The sequence below is a fragment of the Apis laboriosa genome, unplaced genomic scaffold, assembly GCF_014066325.1.
Source record: "Apis laboriosa isolate Shangri-la unplaced genomic scaffold, ASM1406632v1 scaffold21_cov150, whole genome shotgun sequence".
In the NCBI taxonomy this organism is placed as follows: Eukaryota; Metazoa; Arthropoda; class Insecta; order Hymenoptera; family Apidae; genus Apis; species Apis laboriosa.
The window spans coordinates 1,508,309-1,529,277 of record NW_025222365.1 but is presented as its reverse complement, the minus strand read 5'-3'; the positions used below and the strand labels follow the sequence as shown (position 1 = coordinate 1,529,277).

Sequence of the window (20,969 nt, the reverse complement as noted above, 5' to 3'; positions counted from 1 at the left end):
CTGTATGCGAGTGTCGGGGCAGCTGCCACGTCCTCCGGAACATTGGGATTTCGCGTCCAAGAAGTAATCGACGGCGTAACCTTGAAGGGTTTGCTTGTCGACCCAGGCCACCACCGCGTCCCCGCCGACCATCAAGCTTCTTTCTGGATCCGCGGATAATCCGAACGCCATGTACTGTCCGTCGTCTGGCCATAATAACAAATACAGATATTATTACTTCGAATAATTTATCGAATTTATTAAATCGAACGCGTAGTACGTTTTCTCGATCTCTTGATTTTAACCAAGGTGATCATAATCTTTGAATCCGAGGGAAAAGAGGATTCGTTTTGCATAATAAAAATTCGAGAATGATCTCGAATTCGAGTTTGCTCGTAAGTTCTTCTCGATCTCTCGATTTTAACTAAGATGATCGTAATCTTCGATTTGATTCGAAATTCAGAATCCGAGGGAAAAGAGGACATTTTGCATTTTTCTCCATCTCTTGATTTTAACCAAGGTGATCGTAATTTTTGAGGGAATCCGAGGGAAAAGAGGATTCGTTTTGCATAATAAAAATTCGAGAATGATCTCGTTTGCTCGTAAGTTCTTCTCGATTTCTCGATTTTAACTAAAGTGATCGTAATCTTCGATGATTCAAAATTCTAAAAGAGAATGTTTCGAAATTCAGAATCCGAGAGAAAAGAGGACGTTTTGTATTTTTCTCGATCTCTTGATTTTAACCAAGGTGATCGTAATCTTCGATGATTCGGAATCCGAAGAAATCCGAAAAGAGGATGTTTCGCATTTTTCTCGATCTCTTGATTTAATTTCGAGAGTAATCGTAATTTTCGAGGGAATCCGAAGGAAAAGAGGACTCGTTTTGATAAAAATTCGAGAATAATCTCGTTTGCTCGTAAGTTCTTCTCTCGATTTTAATTTTTTTAAGGTGATCATAATTTGATTCGAGATTCAGAATCCGATGGAAAAGAGGATGTTTCGCATTTTTCTCGATCTCTTGATTTAATTTCGAGAGTAATCGTAATTTTCGAGGGAATCCGAGAGAAAAGGGGATCCGTTTTGCGCGAAGGGTAAAAATTGGAGAATATGAACGTTGCACGGTCTATCGTTGCAAAACTAAAATATATACACACGTATTATCCGTAAAACGGAAGCGTCGTGGGCGGGTGAACACGAAGGTGGGATGAGGGGAAGTATTGTTAATTAAAAGTTGGGGCCGGATCTTGGGGTTGGCGGTCGCGGCACGTATAAATTCACACCGCTTTCAATAAATGCGATAGAAGTTTTGTCCTTTTGTGGGCGACGAGCACGCGGCAACGCGGAAATATAGTATATGTATATATATATATATATATATATATATACTCACCAAGTTTTCCAACGAGTTGGGCGACTATGCTGTCTCCGGCCACGGCCCATCGCACCTCGAAAGCCAGCCTGTCCTCCAGAACTTCGCAATTCAGTTTCGACTGAAATCAAACGACAAACCGTTTACCATCTTTCGTAACAGAAACGGTTCGATTTCTTCTCTACGTATCAACGTGACGATCGATCCCTTATTCTCACGTCTAGCGCAAGAGAGTCAGTAAAAACAGACGAATAAGACAAGAATAAGAGCGAAGAAGTCTCGTAGGTAAGATAAGAAACTCGTTTGATTGTCAAGAAAGTAATACGTTTATTCGCATTAATTTCGGGTAAAAACGTACAAAAAAAAAAATGGATAGAAAACGATAATGTCATCTGTGCACATGTAAACATATATATATATATATATACACACATATATAGCATATAATCTGTATCTCGGTAAATAGGTATTCGATATTCGAAGCTTCTGTTAAAAAGTAGACTGGCCTAGGTTGGAAGGGGATTTCTTCAATTTCTTTATTTCCAAGCCCTCCCTCTCTTGGAAGAATAACCTCCTCTCGATAAGTATATATATATATATATATATATATATATATATAAGTATAATTAACCCTTGTATCACAGTCGAATAACCATCGTTCTCACGCTCTTGCGAGTTTACAAAAGACGATACATCTCTTCTTTCTCTTTTCTTTCTTTCTTTCACGCTTGCTTACATCTTAAATAAACCATATATAGTTCGAACTTACATTAAGTACAATACAATATCAATATTCAATTTTGCTCTTACTCGCTCGAATACTTTTCTCTCGTGTTATGGTATACGCAAAATGTGGGCGGGTTTCGAAGGAACGAAAGGGTTGACAAGGATCTCGTCTCGCCTTCTTCGATAAGGTTATACGCACACTCGTCATATAATCTCGATGATATTTTCTTCCACCACGTCTACGCGATGTTCGGACCAGAGCGCACGCAGATGAGCTCGAGAGACGCAAACCGATATCCAAGCGTCACTAATATCGACAGCATGTTTCATACGAGCTCGGGGAGGGAGAGAGAGAGAGAGAGAGAGAGAGAGAGAGAGAGAGAGAGAGAGAGACGGCAAAGCTGAATTACGGCAACTCGTGTATTGTTCGACGGGGGAACGTGACACATCCACCCCCACCGTGGCAAGATCGTACGTACATACGTGCTCTTGGAATAATAGAATTCTAAAGAGGATTCGAGAGATTAAAGGCGTGATACGTGTGTGCATACAGGCGCGTATATATCCGCCTGTTCGTTTTATTTTTAATCGACCAAAACGAAAAAATTTCCCTCTCGAGCAACAAAATGCGAGATCGATCGATCGATCGATTCCCGCGTTAACCGCGCGAATACCGTTCGCACACCTTTTTTTTCATTTTCCAAAAAAAAAAAAAAAAAAAAACAAACAAGTTACCCAAAAACTACTATCTAAAAAAAAAAGAAAAGAAAAAGGAAGATGAAAATTAAAAAGTACATCCAACCATATATTATTCACCATATATCCGCATTGTTGTAAATTAAATATCTTCTACTAAGCATACGTGTGTACAAAGTATAGATGGAGCTAGTTAACTGTGCATACAGCCGTTTGCTCAACGTTCGAAGATTCTCTCTAAATAGGTGGCACGGTGTTAAATAAATAATAAGAAGGAGAAGATCGAAGCGATCGTCCTCCACCCATCTACGACGCTACTCTCGTGAACCCACCTCCGACCGAAACTTCCAAAGTGGATGTACGCGCGGAACTTTACGAACGAGCCTCCGGCTAATATCGTCGCAGCCGCGCCACCTGAGGTTTCCACGCTCAGCTACCGGAACGAATGATCGTTAGCGACCGGCTCGCACAACTTGTAACGCCAATTTGTCGAAACGAGAGTTTGACCGAGTTCCACGCAGAAGGAACGGGAGAGGAAGGCCAAAGCTTTTTTTTTTTTTTTTCCTTTTCTTTCGAGACGATTTTAAACTATCGTTGGACGATTACTGGCAACCCTTTCGAGATTATCCGAATATCGTGTTTTTCTCGAATCAGAGAATTTGTCAAAACTGGACGACTTTGGATATTGCACAAACTAGTGATGTCTAAACTGTTGCTCGAAGAATTATCGTATATATTAGCTTTGAGCTTTGAATGGTGGTAATTACTTTAATTAACCATGATGATTTCCAACCGTGTTTCGATGCAAACCGTATCGTCGCTGAACTCTTGCTTTTCGAAAATGTGAAAATGCACAGTGAGAGAGGGTTAGAGGGAGCAATCGTCGGTTTCGTGGACCTTTGCGCTCCATCGCATATCGTTGCTGCGATATCTCCGTTCAAATCGAAGATCTGAACACGTTTAAGAGACCCGCCCATAAATTATTGCTAGCCTATCGGCGTTACTCGAACTGTTTTCGAAAATCGGATTCTCTCGTTCCTCCCTTAATCTCGAAACGGTGGAGAAACGACACGCGCGAAGAGGAAGAAGAAGAATAAGAATAAGAAGAAGAAGAAGAAGAAGAAGAAGAAGAGGGGATGTAGGTCGATACCGAACGAAAGGTAGGTCGACGTCAATACCGAACGAAAGAATCGACCCTTCTGTCACCTTGAAACCGTAACAGCCTCGCGTACGAGTTGGGGCGCGATTTTTCCACGGGTCTGGCGACCGACGGACCGACGGAGGCCCGATCGTCCTCCGACTTGTCGCGCTCTTGATACGCCGTGGCATCGTCTAGACTCGCTACATCGTCGTCGCCGTACTCGTGGGCAATTTGGGCCGTGGTTCCGGCCTGTGACGGGTAAGAGGCGGATTGGCGAAGGCGGTGAAGCTGCTGCGCGAGAGGTTCCTGGGTCTGCAAGCTGTTCGCTACCCTATAGTCGACAACGGGCCGGGCCAGTTGGAGCGGATCCTCTCGGCGGAGGATCGGCCGGTAGGTTGTCGGTCGTTGGAATTGCTGGTGGGCGAGCAACGCGAAGGAGGGAGGAGGAGGCGATGGCGACGACGGCGACGACGACGACGACGACGACGGAGTGGACAGATTTACCAGACCGAGTGTCTGTCCCTGCCCTCCGCGATGCACGTTCTGCAACACAAGGACAGAGACAGGATGTTATGCACAGAGGCGATTGGATTGGAATGTGTCTTCTCTTACGATTAAGGAGGGTATTTCTCGTTTCGGGAGTTGGAGTAGTACGATCGAGATTATCGCCGGCATCGGACGCTCGTTCCTTCGCACGGATGGCGGGTTGGGAGTGTTCTTACGTGGAAGGAGGCGGAAGGAAGCACGCTCGGTTGGAAAATCCTTAAATCGGGGGGAGCGCATTGCGTCGTTTTTGGCCGAGTCAGCTGACATCCACTCAAATATTGACAGAGACAAATTCACCGGTGGAACAATACACCGAGCTCCTCTGTATTGATTGCTCCTACGTGAAAAGCTCGTTTGTCTCCACGCATCGATACTATATACTATATATGTATATATATTTATATATATGTACGGAAAAGGGGGAACAAAGGGGGCCGCTCTCCGTCACGTGGTGGAAATCGAAGGGAAAAGACGTTGGCAATTCTCTCGTAACCCTGCCTAAAAGGTCAGAAACGAATCCGACGAGAGCGAGAAAGGCTTAAGAGAAACATTGGAGCACTGGAAATGGAAAAGTATCGGATTGAAATATGAAATTAAACTAGGAAGGCGTTCGGTTCGATCGAAAGAGTAACGTGACACAAAGGTTAAACGCGATGCAAATCGATCTAGGGGAGGAGGAGGAGGAGGAGGAGGAGGATGAAAGTCTGTTCGAAATCCCTTTCCACCTTCAGCCAGCTCGAACGTGATTGGCATTCGCAGTTTGTACAACGCTGTGCTCGTCCGAAAAAAAAAAAAAAAAAAGAAAAAAAAAGAAAAAAAAAAGAAACGAGGCGGAAAATCGCGCCGACCGAAAGCAAAAGTTCCTCGACTCGATCCAGAGGGGTGGAATCGTTTTAATAATCGTAATTAAACGAAATTACACGTGGCGGTAAGCTCGATCGGATCGGGGCGTCGCGTTTAATAAATTGATCCAAGCCGGCGGTCTCTCTCCTCTTGCGTCGTACGGACTACAAGAAGCCTTTCCAGCTTACCTGCGGCGAAACCCCGAGCATCTTGAGGGACGGTGGCACGTTAAGACCCTGTGGAATTTGCACGTGGCCGAAGTCGACGGCGAACGCCTCGCACCAGACGCCGAAGTGGCCGATCTGGTGGATCGTTACGTCCCCGGGCAGCGTGAGCACTATGGCTTTGCGATCGTATCGGCGGAGCGGTTGCTCCTTTCCATTCTCGTCGGGCACGCGGATACCTTGCGGTGATGGCGTTGGTCCAGCCCCCACCCAAAATTTCGCATCTGCCAAGTCGGGGGGAAGAGATATACGTATGCACAGATGTATAAAATATGCATTTACCCCCCAATTTCGCCCCAAATTTTCAAAAGGATGCAATTGCGTCTCTCGAATTTTTCTTTCTCACTTACCAGGCGCCTCACCGTCGTAGCTGAAACTGGGTATCAACAGGGTTTGGGCGTCAACGACCACGATCGGTTCGGAGCTGACCCCGTGCACTCCGTTCAGGGCGGCCAGTTTTTGCGGCTTCGGATAGTCGAATCCCCTTGGTATTCTCACGTCCCCGAAGTTCACCTGAGACACGCATTAATAAACGTCCATAAAATCGATGAATTCTGATCTGCGGTGAAGATTTAAAGTTTTAAAGTTCGATTCGGTTTGATAGAGAGGGCTTACTGTTTCGACTCATGTACACGCTTTTTCAGATTTTCCGCGGGGAAAATGGAATGCAGAATTCCATTAGTGAGGTACGGAAGTAATGACGCAAACAGATTTCGTTTTACGCGTTTTCCAAACCCGCCCGTTTAATGGAAATTCGAGCCTCGAGTTCCTGATCGAGCTCTATCATTCCGGGTGTATCTGGTGTCCGACACCGCAGCAGGGAATAAATTTTCGTCGCGTTGGCAATATCGGGGACGTAAATCGGCGATCCGCCCCGAACTGTCGCGGATAAGCGGTTTCGTGGAGCTCGTATCGTACTTTTTTAAACTGGAACTTCTCCTCGATTTGGAATTCCGCAATTCGGAAGGAAACCGTAGCCGGTTTCGAACTCGTTGTAAAGGTTTTCCAAGTTAATTAGATTTTCTTTCTTTTTTTTTTGTAAGTGTAAAGTTCGTTAAACGAAAAACGCGCGATTTTTGTTTTTCTCCTTTTTGAAATTTTTGACGTCAAACCATGTTTCCGAAGCTTCGAGATTCAACTCCTTGAAAGCCGAATTATACAAAGGCTTACGAAGCTTGAAAACTTGAGGATTGAACTTCAAGTTGGAGAGGATCTTGGGATTGAAGCAAATAAATTTACTTAATTGTATAAGCTTTATATACACGACTTTAAGAGTTGAATCTCGAAGTTTCGAAGACTCGAACAGTGTATCTCGGGCTCGAATTTTCAAATTTCAATAAAAAAAAAAAAAAAAAAAAAAATCATCGATGCTCTTCTCTCTCTTTCGATAATTTGAAGTCCATCGAGTCGAATAAATTTATACAAATTATAGAAATATAATTCACGCGCGAGAAAATTTCTTTTTACAGAAAACTCGTCCAAAACTTCTTCTCACGATTTCATCATTTCCACGAATTCTCATGTTCCTTCTCAGGGAGGGCCACCCCTCGAATTACCTACCCTTGAATCGAATTCCAATTCCAAATCCAAAAAAAAAAAGAAAAAGAAAAGAATTTCATTATTTCGATAATCGCACGGGTTGTCGATCCTCGAGATCGAGTTTTCGAGTCGCGGGTAGGCGTTGGCCGAGTGGCGATCCAACGCTTTCCATCCACCGAGGCGGCCGTTACCGAGGAGGAACGAGCGTGAAAGTTGCGAGGAAACCGAGGATACCGGTTTCTGTGCCGCGCGAGTCGAGGAAATCGAAGGTCACGAGCGCGACGCCGCGTTCTTTCTTTACTCACGGAGAATTCGTCGCACCAAACGGCGAACCACTTGATGTTGGCCATCGTCTTCCCGTCTGGCAACGTGAGCGTGATGTCCTTCCTTCGATACCGCTTCAACGTGTCCGATCTATCGCAGAAATCGATCGAATAGAAGTGGTTTTTTTTTTATCCAAGGGACGAGGTTGGTTCCGTTCGAGGAGGAGCTCGAATCGTTTCGAACGCGCGATTTCGAAGCTCCGCGGACGAGGGATAATAAAAAAGAAAAAGAAGAAAGAGAGCGAGAGAAAGAAGAGAGTTTCGTAAAGCAAACGATCGTTTGTCATGAAAGTGGTGTCATATCATCAGATGTGATTTCCATCCGTAATTTAAAAATTACATTTTTAAATTTTGGACTTGCGCCACTTTCATGGCGACAAACGAATTTTCGATTAATCGGAATGATGAATATCGATTTCTTTAAAAAAAAAAGAAGAAATCGACACAATGAACGTATCGAATGGACGAAGGGTCGAAACGATGAGAGATATTCTTAATCGAAAAAAAAAAAAAAAAAAAAAAGAAGAAATCGACACAATGGACGTATCGAAGTCGAAGATGGACAAAATGGAAACGATGAGAGATATGCTTGGTCGAAGAAAAAAAAAAAAAAGAATGTAATTATAAAGACGCGAAGAGCACTCACGATCCGCTCTCGTCCCGAAGTCTGATTCCATTCCCATTGGGGCTCTTGGAGGTACCGACGTAAAAGTAGGCGGCTGAAAAGAGATATAATTGTAATTGAGGCTTTCGAGCCGTGTTTATATCGCTAATTGCTCTAATTTCAACCGGTTCGGGTCGATCGTAACGTCCTCCTCCGTTAATTAATTACGATTTTTCGTTTTCTCTTCGGTTTACGGATCGTTGAAACGTTTTAACGCGCGCGCGCGCGACCTTCGCCGAGCGAACGCTTTCGATTTTATGGAGCCCGCCACTATGTAGAAAAGCGAGAGTGGAGAACGAGTCGAAAGGGATACGTGCGAGTACCTTTTACGGACTGATGATTAACTTCGCTTTAAGGCCGGCCTTGGATCGTCTAACGCGTTCCACACCGTTGATGCGCTCCTTTACCCTCGTATCTCGATCGAGTCAGCTCCAATTCTCCTATTACGAATCTCTCTCCGAATCCCGTTGTTTAAAAATATTTCCAACGAGAAACTATTACATCTACATAAATTTACCTATATAAATAAGTAATCTATATTATCTATTTATTTATTTTAACAAATTCTTTCTTAGTTCTGAATCCAACTAAATTAAATTAAATTAAATTAAATCCCGAAATAAAATTACCAAAAATCGAGAGATTCGCAATTGGAAAATCTTTAACCGACGTGAATCATCTTGGATAAAACTCGATCGAATAATCGAATCTGTCGAAACGAATAGAATTCGCGCGTGTCCATTCAGAAACGAAGATTCGTTTCGCGATAAACGCGAAACTCCTGGAAAGCGTGCGCCCCGTTATTTTTGCCGAGCAGGAGAAGGAGGAGGAGGGGGAGGAGGAGAGGCAACAGCAGCGACGCGTTTGATCGACGCGCGTGCACCGAAACGGTAAAGTTGGCGCGCGCTTCTTGCTCATACGAACTTGGTGCCTCGCCGTCGTACGTGAAGTCCTTGATGAACAGAGTTCGCCCGTCCACCGCGTAAACTTCACCGCTCACTCCGTGATGAAGTTCCGACAGCTTGCCGATAAGCTTGCCGTAATAAGCCGCGCTGCATATCTCTGTAAACAAAATCGAATTTAATTAATTAGCCTGGATCAATGGCGAGGGAGGGGAGGCAGGTGAGCCGAGATATCCGATGTAATTTAAAACGCCAACTTTTTAAACCCCTCTTCTATCATCTCCTATAATTTACCTCATCTCGAGTAACGAGCGAGGCTAATCGAAATAATAATTCCAACAAACTCCATCCATCCGCGTGATTCCATCGACGAGCGGTGGATGCGTGACCCATCGATCGTTACGAGGATATGCAAAACCGAGTTCCTCGGATGCTGTTGGACGGGCCTTGGGCAGCGGTGGCGGCACGCGGAGGAGAGATCGTGTCGCAGGAGATGGATCGCGGAATGTCAGTCACGTCGGTCGAAAGGCTCTCTCTCTCTCTCTCTCTCTCTTTCTCTCTGTCTCCAAGATGCCCGCGTCGAACGATCGATCATTTTCATGGCGGAGGCGGGGAAGGGAAATTCTCTGCGGAAGAATTAGAACGCCTCCTAATTCGTTTCCTAGTTCGTTTCGTCTCGATTGGAGCGCGAATAAACGACGTACGGAAGGGAAGGTGGTGGTGGCTCGCTGCACCAGGAATCAGGGTTAACACTCGCATAAATATGGTATGGCTCGCGAATATATCGAACGTCAAGGCCAATCCCGATCATTGGCGTGGACCGTTCGTTCGTTAGATGCTAACGAATCGCGGAAACCGGTCCGCGATCGATCCTCCTCGCAACCACTCCAAACCCTTTGATCGAGCTGCCTACCGTTACCTACCGTTACAACCACTCACCGACAGGATATCGTCCGTCCTACGAGATCGACGCACGCTCGGGCAAAATAAATCGTGCGCTGGATCCTGCCTACGTCCATCCACCTCTTGTCCGTTCCGTTTCCATACCGTTTCTGCTCGCGAGATAATCGAAAAAAAAATCGAGGAGGAGGAGGAGGAGGAGGAGGGGAAAAAAATTTGAAAGAAAGAGAAAAATGAGACGCGTACAACGTGTACGCGATGCCGTTAACTGTCGCTGGTAATTGGTGATGTAAGGTATTGAGGAGCGGCCGTTGATACGATTTCGCTCCATTACCATTTGTTAGGTATTCGATAATTGAACGGAAATATGTGCGAGTTGGTTTCTGCGCCGAGTTGGTCGATTTATGTACACGCTGTTCCAGTACAATTTTCCATTCGTTACGGGGGATTTTTGAGGTTGGCGAAGGAAAATCCTTGAGGATCTCGTAGATCTGCATCGATCTAAGCATCGGGTAACGGGTTGACTGCAATACTCCGATTCCGTTTGAACGACTATTATTGATTATTGGCTATTGTCTTTTAATTAAGTCGCTTCGTCCTTGTTGTTCAGATTTCGTATATTATTCGATACAGGAACATTTATTTATTTATTTATTAATCTCGGTGGAGAAAAACTGGTATCCGAAAGATTTTTCCCGTTAAATCTAGGGATCTCTTTCAAAGTCCTCGTTTCGAAGACAGGAGAAGCCTTTAGCCTTTAGTCTTTGAAATATCCTTGGAAATTTATATCCTTGCACGAGAACATCGGGAACATAGTCTTTTTCGATTTCGAAATGTAGGAACTGGTAATATTATCAAAATCTCGTATCGTTCGATGCGCGATAGGATGAATGCCTCGCTTCAGACTTCGATATCAATCGCTAATGAGAAACCGAAGCGTCAAAGCAGTGTCGCTTTCGAGCTTTGAGAGGATGCATTATGTCGTTCCAGCCGCGAGCCATTAGCGCGTAATTATTGTCGCGGTAACGACACGGTGGGAACGTGATTAAATTATTATACGTGCGCGTTCCGTGATTCGTCCATTCGACGACAAAAACGAACGAACGAGGCCCCCTCTTCCCCCCCTTGGAAAAATGAAACGAAAATGCGAACGAGGGAAGAGAAAAAAAATGGAAGAGGAAAAAAAGGGCAGACGAAGGATACGAAGATCACGTTCGTAAGCGAAACGCAAAGGGCCGCGTCTGATAGAGCTTGGGAAAAATTTGGGTCGACGAGGTTTGGTTTAAGATGGGAATAGGAGAGGAGGAAAAGAAGAAAAGAAGAAAGAAAGAAAAAAAGAAAGAAAGAGACAGAGGAGAGAGAGAGGACGGAGAAATACATATCTGATCTTTGACATTTTCATACGAAAGAGAAAGCAGGAGGCGTAATTGGCTGCCTCTGCATAACGCTACTCCAATGTCGCAACGCGCTAGATTCACGGCAATAGAGAGAAACGAGAGGTGTTTCGGAAGCATTTGGCAAAATCTCAACGAGCGATCGACTTTTTACTCTTTTTTGTTCACTCTCCTCGATTTTATTTTAACGCGAATAATTAAAAAAAAAAAAAAAAGATAAACAATTTCTAGATAACTAAGAATTCTTGGAGAAGTTAAATATCTGGATTTAAGAATCATTCGAGGGAAAGGATTTAATTTTACGTTGGGCGAATTGGGATATCTGGATACCGAGATAATCGGTATACTAGAATATCGATCAAACCGAAGCCGACATGGATGTGATATAGTAAATGTCCTAATAACTGTCATCTTAGCTACCCTTAATTAAGTTAATTGATTTAGACAATCAGTTGGACAAGCAAGTAAAATAATTGTCGCGATTATTTCACCGCCCGTTTCCGATAAATCTATTTCCCCTTTAATCGAACCCGAACCAGAACAATACTAGACAGAGCTATCTCGTGTGCTCCTCGCGTGGAAATTCACGAGAAATTCCTCCCTCGTCTATTTTCTTTCTCTTCTCGCGCAACTCGAGTGGTATCGCGCCACGGGTTGCGGCCCGATCGGAATCCCGATACGGGTTGTCACGATCGGTTCACCGTCGAATTAAACTCGAAACCTGCCTTCCTTTCATTCCTCCCCACGATAAATCGAAACTTTGGATTCGCAATTTGTAAACGCCGAATGCGGAATTCGATCCTCGTGGACCGGATTTTCCTTCAACGTCGTCCGATCGTTCCTTCCGCTGGATCGAGACGCGTGTTGATCCGTGCGTTGGACCGAAACCGAGGAGAGAAGGAAAAAGATATACGCGTACTGGAAGGACTGGTATAATAAGATATCCTCTGGTTGCGTAACTCTCCATCTATTTCTAAGCTCGATTCGATGGAATTCGAAAACGAGGTTCGAGGAGAGATGAAGGAAACCGAGAAGAGGTGAACTAAATATCGCGTGCAGCGGACACTTTCGCGAGCGGAAAACGGGGAGAAGAAGGATTTCATCGCGAAATCGTCGTCGACCGCGATACCGCATTTTTTCCCTTCCTTCCTTCCCTCTTTCTCTCTCTCTCTCTCTCTCTCTCTCTTTCTCTCCTCTCGAGCAAGCCGGGAGGAAAAGCGTGGAACGCGAAAGTCACGCAGATCCCGCGAAACAGACCGGCAAATCGAGAGGCCGATGACGTCGAGGCTTGCGCCATCTGAAACATTGCTTTTATAAATATATTCTCGAATAAGCGTCGAAATAATAATATTTAACAAGTTTCTTCGACCTTTTTGCCGAGATTGGGACTATACGCAGACTATACGCGCGTTGATCGATTTATCGTATCGATTAAACCGATCATCCTCCAATTTAATCTCGTACGAAATTTTCGCTGTATTCAGAATTCAGGTACACGAGAGCTGAAACTCGAGAGCAACTTCTCATTGACCGCTACGTTTAACGCGCAATTAACGTCCTTCCAAGGCGCGGATAACGAGACATAATACGCGAGGAAGACACACCCTGCATCGACCACGTACCGTCTATTGACTGAACGATCGAATTCGAGCATCACGGATCATTTCACGTATCTCGATTCCATTTAACGCATCTTTTCCTCCCCGTTATTTCTACGCGATCGTGCGTAATTTCGAACGGCGAACATCGTAACGATCTCGAAGGTGCGAACAAGGGAAGAGGAGAAGCTGCTCGAGCGCGTTAGTTTCTCGCGGTCCAAGGGGGTGCGAAAGCCTCGGCGCGATTTCGTCTTTCTCGCGATTTGCCACGAATCGGGCGAGAGAGATGGGACTCCTTCCAGGTACATCGTTGCCAAATTATACGCTTGCCGGGGAACGTATTCGAGCCGCCAACTTTGGTAATAACGTATCGTATGCACCCGGCGAATGTTTCGAATACCGTTTCGAAAGTGGTAAGTGGACGGATTCCCTGGATTCGAGAGGCGAACAACAACAACAACAACAACAACAACAAGAACAAGAACAACAACAACAACAACGATCTATCGACGATTTTGGGGAGAGGAATTTTCTAGGAGGAGGAATTCTCGACGCGAAAAGGGGTAGGCAAAAATCACTTGGGGGGAGGGGGTGGTTGTTGAGGGTGGCGGAGGAATTGTTGAAACTCACGTGTCGCCAGAAGAAGGTAAATAGCCGCGACTAGACCGATAGATGAGAGCCGAGTCGTGGACGATGTGGGTGATTGTGTCGTCATGGCGTCTTCGTGGTTACTGCCGTCGAAAGTGGCCGTCGTGGATCCAGGTAGCTTTGTCGATCCCACTACGATCGCCGGCTCGCCTTGCTACGCCTCTCTCTCTCTCTCTCTCTCTCTCTCTCTCTCTCTCGCTCCCTGCTCTCTCTTTCTCTTTCCTCGCTGCCCACCTCGCCCCTCCCCCCCTTCTGCTCTGTTTGCTCCCTCGAATCGGTCATTTCGCCTTGCTTTTCCCTCTTTCATCCATGCCCAACATCCCATGTTGCGTTGTTTTCGTTCCCTCCTTTCTTGCACGCCGATCCTTCCTCTCCACCTAGGGAGAAAAACGGGAGGCAAACGTGTTATTTTTATCTATTTTTTTTCTCTTTTCCTCCCTCCCCCCTCCCCTTCGATCCGATCTTCTCGAATTGAATTTCTTCGTCCTCTTCCTCTTCTTCTTTCTCGATTATTCGATTAACGAGTGAAGTCCACGTTCTCCAGGATCGTTCCTTCTCTCTGGGAAAAAAAGGAAGGAAATAGAATTGAACGGAGGAGGAGGAGGAGGAGGAGGGGGGTGGTTCGCGGATGGAAATTTCATCGTGCCTTCCCCTCCTCGGCTCGAGATCACGTTTTTCGGCGGTTCCGCGAAACGGCGAACGAGGAATGAGGCAGGTCAGGGTGGTAGCGAAAGAACGCGCGCACCGCAACATCCCGACCGCGATCCGACCTGGATGGATGCTGGACGGATCGTAAGGCGGAGCAACGCTTGACACCCGAGCTCTCGACCGACGATTTTGAAAACAATCTCCATTATAATACGCCGCTTAGTTGCTATTCGCCTTTCGTTTCGACATTCCGCGATAAAAAATACAAAGACATTTGAACGACGAACTAGACGGGTTTCCTAAAATAGGCGTGACACGACGGAACGGACTTTACTCCGTTCGATGAACGAAATTCGTCTTCATCGATTCGAAACGCGAATCCTTTCCACGTTTCGAGATGAATAAATATTCGAAATGATATAAACGAATTTGTTAAAATTCGTTTCGAGCGTGAAAAAAAAAAAAATATTCTTTCGACGAACATTGAAACATTTGGACATCGTTCGTTCGTAGACACTTTTCCATTTCGAATCAAATTCGTTTCCATTCCGTGGGTAAAATGCTCTTTCGAGACTCGTGTGTTTGGGAGAAAAAAATTTCAATTGTGGCCCATTTCCCCCCGCCTTTGAAAGGAATTTTAATTCGAATGGACGGCGAGCAATATCAGACGAAATTAAAATTCCTCGCGCGTGAACACGGGACTTGGACGACCTGTGAAAGTTTTCACGCGGTTCGAGCCGACCTGCCTTAATCGAGGAGAGGAGGAGGAGGAGGAGGAAATATCCGCGAATCACACGCGTACCTGTTCCAGCGCTTTTCGTTGTTTACTCGGTTGGAAGAAAGGCCACTCACGGTTTTACCTTACGGACGAGCTCACCTCGATCCGTAATGCCTCCCATAATGATTGTTTCGCTCGTCTTGGCCAAGCCACTCACTGACACAGATGCTGCAACGGGTATCTTGCTCATCCGACTAACATCCATTCTTGTCTCGTTCTATTAAGTTAAATGTTGTGCCCTCGAGCACGGTATTACGCGCGAGATAACGCGAGATATTAAAAAGAATTAAAGTTCACTCGAGTTCGAGTAAATATTTCGATGCTCGCATGATTTATCGATCGAATATCGGGAAATAGGATGGGTTCGAATCGTTGCGAATCACATCGCCAACCGCGATCTTTTCAACGACGATAGCTCGAACGTGGCCCCGTTTCGCTGGCAACCCGAACGTTTCGGCTCGATCGTTCGGCTAATCGCCGATTTTATTTTATTAACGAGCGGTTAAACGATAGTTGAGAATATATCGATATCGATCGGAAACCTGTGTGCCGGGTCGAGCGAGCGACCACTTTTATTATTCGAGAATAAACTTCTCAAGACTTTTTAAAACTCGAGAGTTTTACTCTCGAATGTTTCGAGGATACAGAGTTTGCTCATACTTGTTGCTCGTCATATTTGAGAATGAAATTCTCGAAAGTAACTTTCCAAGCTAACTTTCAGAGTTTTATTCCTAAACATTTTGCCGATCGTCCGCTGCTCCCTGACAACGAATGGGTATAATATTGACAAAAAAAGATCAAGCGATAGTTGTTGAAACATGCCTATCAGATGCTGACGAGTTTTAATATCTAAAAGTGAAATTCTCGAAATTTTGCAGAGTTTTACTCCTAAACATTCGATCGTTCGTTGCCTTCTCACAACGAATAAATACGATATTAACAAAAGGATTGAATATTCCTATCAGATGCTTTCGAATGGATGACGAGTTTTAATATTTGAGAATAAAATTCTCGAAATTTTGCAGAGTTTTATTCCTAAAATTTTGCCGATCATCCGTTGCCTTCTGACAATGAATAGATACGATATTAACAAAAGGATTGAATATTCCTATCAGATGCTGTCGAATGGATGACGAGTTTTAATAGAGATATCTGAGAATAAAATTCTCGAAATTTTGCAGAGTTTTTCGTCCTTCTCACAACGAATGAATACGATATTAACAAAAGGATTGAATATGCCTATCAGATGCTTTCGAATGGATGACGAGTTTTAATATTTGAGAATAAAATTCTCGAAATTTTGCAGAGTTTTACTCCTAAACATTCGATCGTTCGTTACCTTCTCACAACGAATGAATACGATATTAACAAAAGGATTGAATATGCCTATCAGATGCTTTCGAATGGATGACGAGTTTTAATATTTGAAAATAAAATTCTCGAAATTTTGCAGAGTTTTACTCCTAAACATTTTGCCGATCGTCCATTGCCTTCTGACAACGAATATAAGATACGATATTAACAAAAGGATTGAATATATGGATATCGTCGATGAGATGCTGTCGAGTGGATGACGAGTTTTAATGAGAAAACGGTATATGAACACTTTGTTCCATTATGCGAGTAAAATTCTCGAGAGTTGTTTCTTGCAAAGAGAGAAAAAAAACGACTCTCTCAACAATTTCGCTCTCGAATGCACACTTGGTACAGAAACAGTTTTGTCGCGAGTTGGTCGGTCGCGGTACGCGTGACCAACCTTCGAAAGAGGCGCGAAGAGGGAGGCGCGGGCCGATTGTCGACACCTGTGATCCAAAGATGCGCAGAAACGATTACACGCGTCACTTGGTCATTGTCTTTTGCAATACAATAGCCGGTTACATCGGAGTACACGAGACGCGGCGAGATAATAGGTTGCACGTGCCGGGGAAGGATCTCTCTTCCTCCTCGAGCACTCTCTCGTGGCCTGTTATTAAATTTAATCTCGCCTTACATTGCGAGTAATAATTACGGAATAATTACGAGAACGATCACCGTTTCTGCCGCGTCTCTCCACTTTGGAAAAGAACGTTATTACGGTACCCCCTAACGCCGATTACCATCGCGACGCGCTTCCAATGTTAAAACGCGTCGTATTTCGTAATTCCCCTTAGGAAACATATCCGGTCGATTTCGAAGGGACAACAAACGAGTTGTGTTAATTGACAAGCGAAATTAACAAGTTCGAGTTCGTTTCGATTTTTATCGCTCGAATTTGCTCGAGTTTTTCATTTTATCTTATTTTATTATTATTATTATTATTATTATTATTATTATTATTGTTATTATTCTTATTATTGTTATTATTATTATTATTATTGTTATTGTTATTATTATTACTATTATTATTATTATTATTATTGTTATTATTATTATTATTGTTATTATTATTATTATTATTGTTATTGTTATTATTATTACTATTATTATTATTATTATTATTTTTTTTTTTTTTTTTTTTTTTTTTTTTTTTTTTTAATAAACGAGAAGACCGGCCGAATCGGGAGGTTTCGTGGCAAATTGACTGACTCTCCATTCTTTCATGGGTGGACTGGTATGCGGGCCGGTCGGTTTCTGTACGCTTCCACAGAGACCAAGAGGTTTCTGTTCAACCTAGAAACCGCTTTTCGCGATCCGTTGACGAGAGAACGGAGAAAAGAGTTGGCTGGTAATTAGATATAATTATTACCCGCGCGGGCATCTCGATCGTATCTTATCATATCTTTGGGTTTTATCCTGGCCGATCGAGATTTTATCGACAATTGAACAAGGGAATAATAACGGCTCGATAGAAACGACGCGTGCGATTATCTCTTTAAATTTTTCGCAACGTATCGGAAACGTATTTTCTTTTCTTTTTTTTTTTTTTTTTTTTTTCTACCACGTTCGAGAGATTATCATCATCGTCTCAAATTTTCTTTCCTGTTTAAAAACGAGGTATCTCGCTCGTCTGATCGTTGATCGTATCCTCCTCGTCGAATATAGGACGGATAGGAGGAGGATCGGCGCGTTGTTGAAAGTGAAATCGGTATTGCGGAAAGAATCAGTGTTGCGCACAACGAAATAATTGAAGATGCCATGTATAGGCATTATGCTTACTCTTTGCGTACGAAAAAAAAAAAAGAGAGAAAGAAAGAAAGAACGATACGAAGAGCGAAACGAAGAAATTTGTTTGAAATTTGTTCGAAATTTGTTCGAATGTCGATCAACGATTGTCTGTCGATTCTAACAATTTGGACTTGTGGGTATTATATATTTTATCCCGGTTCTCGTATCGAGATTCCCGCTGATTTATTTATACGATATTGATATTCAGCGACGCGTGTGCGTTGAACGACTTTTTGGGTGGATAATTAGCGCCCAATAGCAATTATTATCACTCGCTCCTGCTTCACTTGCACTTGGCCATGCTTATTAGCGAAAGTTAATGAATCCGCCGATGATTTAACGAGAGAAAATTGTTTTGACGCCTGTTCTCCTCTCTTCTCTTTGTACTCCGTGCAAGATGGATTTTCTAATTTCAACCGCATTCGTGGCCGAGTGAGTAGCGAGAAAACGAGGACTTCGCGCCACTCTTTTTTCCTCGATCGAGTCTATATCGATATTCGAAAAAAAAAAGGTGTGAATTCTTTCTAAAACTAATTCTCGAGAGTTTCGTTCGAATCTGACACGAAAATAATTTGATATTGAATCAGAATTCTCTCTTCGTTGTGAGAGAATTCTATTAAAACAGAATAATTGGTTTGCATTATTTTTTAATCGTGAATCCTTTTCCAAGGGTAACTTCCAGGGTACTCCAAGTACAAAACGAAAAATGTTTTGCCTCACTTTTTAGATCTCTATTCGAAAAGATGTAAATCCTTTCGAAAGTAATTTCTCCAGAGTTTTATTCGCATCTGACACGAAAACGAAAATAATTGCCTCTGAATTAGAATTCTATCGATGTGAGAGCAATCCTCAAGAAATCCTTCTATTAAAACGAGAATAATTGGTTTGCACTATTTTTTAACCGAATCCTTTGCAAGAATAACTAAATACCAAAAGAAAACAAAACGAAAACTCGCATTTTCTTCTACCGATATTCGAAAAGATTCTCGAGACTTGCCACCCAAAAAGCAACCAAGAACGTTAAAATTCGTGTTTTTCCTTCCAAAGAACCATCATCGATCCAATTAATACCGCGAACGAAACGATGAAAGTTTTCGCGAATTACGTAATTTTGTATACGATTCATTCTTTCCGTGGAGAAGGAAGGAGATGAAAAGAATTCGGGGCTGTGGACTATGGTTGCGAAACGAGAGAAAGAAAAGGAAAGAACGATTTCGATCCTGCTCCATTCATCCTCCTCCAAGTAAAAGGGACGACTCGTCCTCTTCTGATTGCGCAACGTCCGTTTCAACCCTGCAGTTAATCGTGCTAACGTTATTACGCATTCCGCGTTCACAAGCTTCGAGACGCATAATGGGAAAGTGGCCGAGGTAACGGAGGACGAGCACATAAATGGATGACTTTCTCTGGCGGAAGAGTCGAGCAGGGTCAAAGTCTCCTTTGCCCGCCGCAACATGTCGATGTCTTTTATCTCTTCGAAACCGTCTCTTCGAGGTATCGGTCGAAAATAATCGGCCGAATTTCTCATGGATCCAAGGAGGCTGATCCATGATAAAATTTGCGCCAAGGTTGGTTGAAATGATACGTGGAAATGAGAGGGAGTAGGAATACAATTTCTCTTTACAAATGTTAGCGAGAAGAATATCACATTTGAATAATTATCGATCGGATGCGAATGAATTATCGAGAGGGGACGAATTCTATCCGATGCGCGAAAACGTAGAAGAAACGCGGAATTAATTTTATTTGGGAATCAGTTTCGGAAATCATCGATTACGTAACACTTCTCGACAAGTGTGAGCGAGTTCAGTCTCGATTTCTTAAAAAGAAAAAAAAAAAAAGAAAAAAAAAAAGACTTAAACGATAAAATTTCTTTTGCTTCAGAAATGTAGAATATTCTCTCTTATTGATAATTCACTCGAAAATTAATTCCAATTTCACTCGTAAACTTTCCAAAACTTGATCTCCTCGAAAACGAAGCCTTGGACGGAAAAAAAAAAAAAAACATTCTTTTCTTCTCCTTTTCTTTTTCTATCTCTCTCGCAAGGAATCTCTTCTACATAACTTTTGACCGCGCCTTGTATAATATTTCCAACGCGTATCGCGTTACAAAGGTGTTGCTATTGTAATTTAATAAAGTCGAGGAACGTACTTGTCCCGTACATTTTTCTCTTTTCTTCTCTCTCTCTCTCTCTCTCTCTCTCTTTTTTTTAATAATATCGGAGAATGGCTGCCATTCACTCGAACACCTTGTCCACCGTATCAACGGCCGCTACGAAACAGGTTGCGCGGACAGTGTTTCGCGTGCATCGATCGCGATTGACAAAGTTTTCTTTCACAAGACCGACAAAAGGTCCCTCCTCCTCCTTCCCCTCCTCCTCCCCTCTCCCCGAATCGAAGCTTATTCGCGTGGCGATTCGAACATCGGATTACGCCTTGTCCCGCGTTTCATAAAAGACGTTTAAGTATGCATAGAATCACCCGTACGGAACGATAAGACGGCCAAGCCGTGAAGTAATGGGAAAGATTATTTATGGATTGCGATATCTCCTTATATATATATATATCTTGAGATGAATTACGACGATCTCGGAAAGTTCCCGTGGACGTGCGCCTCCCTGGCACAGATTTCGCCTGGAAAAAATTTTCATGAATTTTAATTGTTCATAAATTGCGAAAAATGCCGAGCACCGTCTCACCTTCCCCTCCCTCCCGCTCCGAAACGGGACACGATCGCTTTCTACTATTTCATTGGAGCGGGTTCTTGAGTGCCCGCTACCGGATCCACAACCGCGCTACAGCTTTTTTCTTTTTTTTTTTTTTTTTTTTTTTTTCCTTTTCAATCTCGATGACGAATGGCCACGCTGGATTAACCCGCTCGTAAAGAACCGCAATTAAAAATCTGTC

General features: G+C 43.5%; 1 protein-coding gene across 2 annotated transcripts in view; it reads right to left on the bottom strand.

Moving 5' to 3' along the window:
- LOC122712825 (protein Skeletor, isoforms B/C) overlaps nt 1-20,969 on the bottom strand; it is a 37,284-nt gene that overhangs the window by 4,130 nt on the left and 12,185 nt on the right. For both annotated transcript variants that reach the window (XM_043932755.1, XM_043932756.1), the window contains 8 exons: nt 13,475-13,869; nt 8,975-9,112; nt 8,033-8,105; nt 7,369-7,477; nt 5,875-6,037; nt 5,489-5,748; nt 1,370-1,469; nt 1-185 (listed from right to left, as the gene is read on the bottom strand). In XM_043932755.1, the coding sequence (XP_043788690.1) occupies nt 1-185; nt 1,370-1,469; nt 5,489-5,748; nt 5,875-6,037; nt 7,369-7,477; nt 8,033-8,105; nt 8,975-9,112; nt 13,475-13,559 (1,113 nt within the window). In that variant the 5' untranslated portion in view covers nt 13,560-13,869. The remainder of the gene's footprint in view (nt 186-1,369; nt 1,470-5,488; nt 5,749-5,874; nt 6,038-7,368; nt 7,478-8,032; nt 8,106-8,974; nt 9,113-13,474; nt 13,870-20,969) is intronic.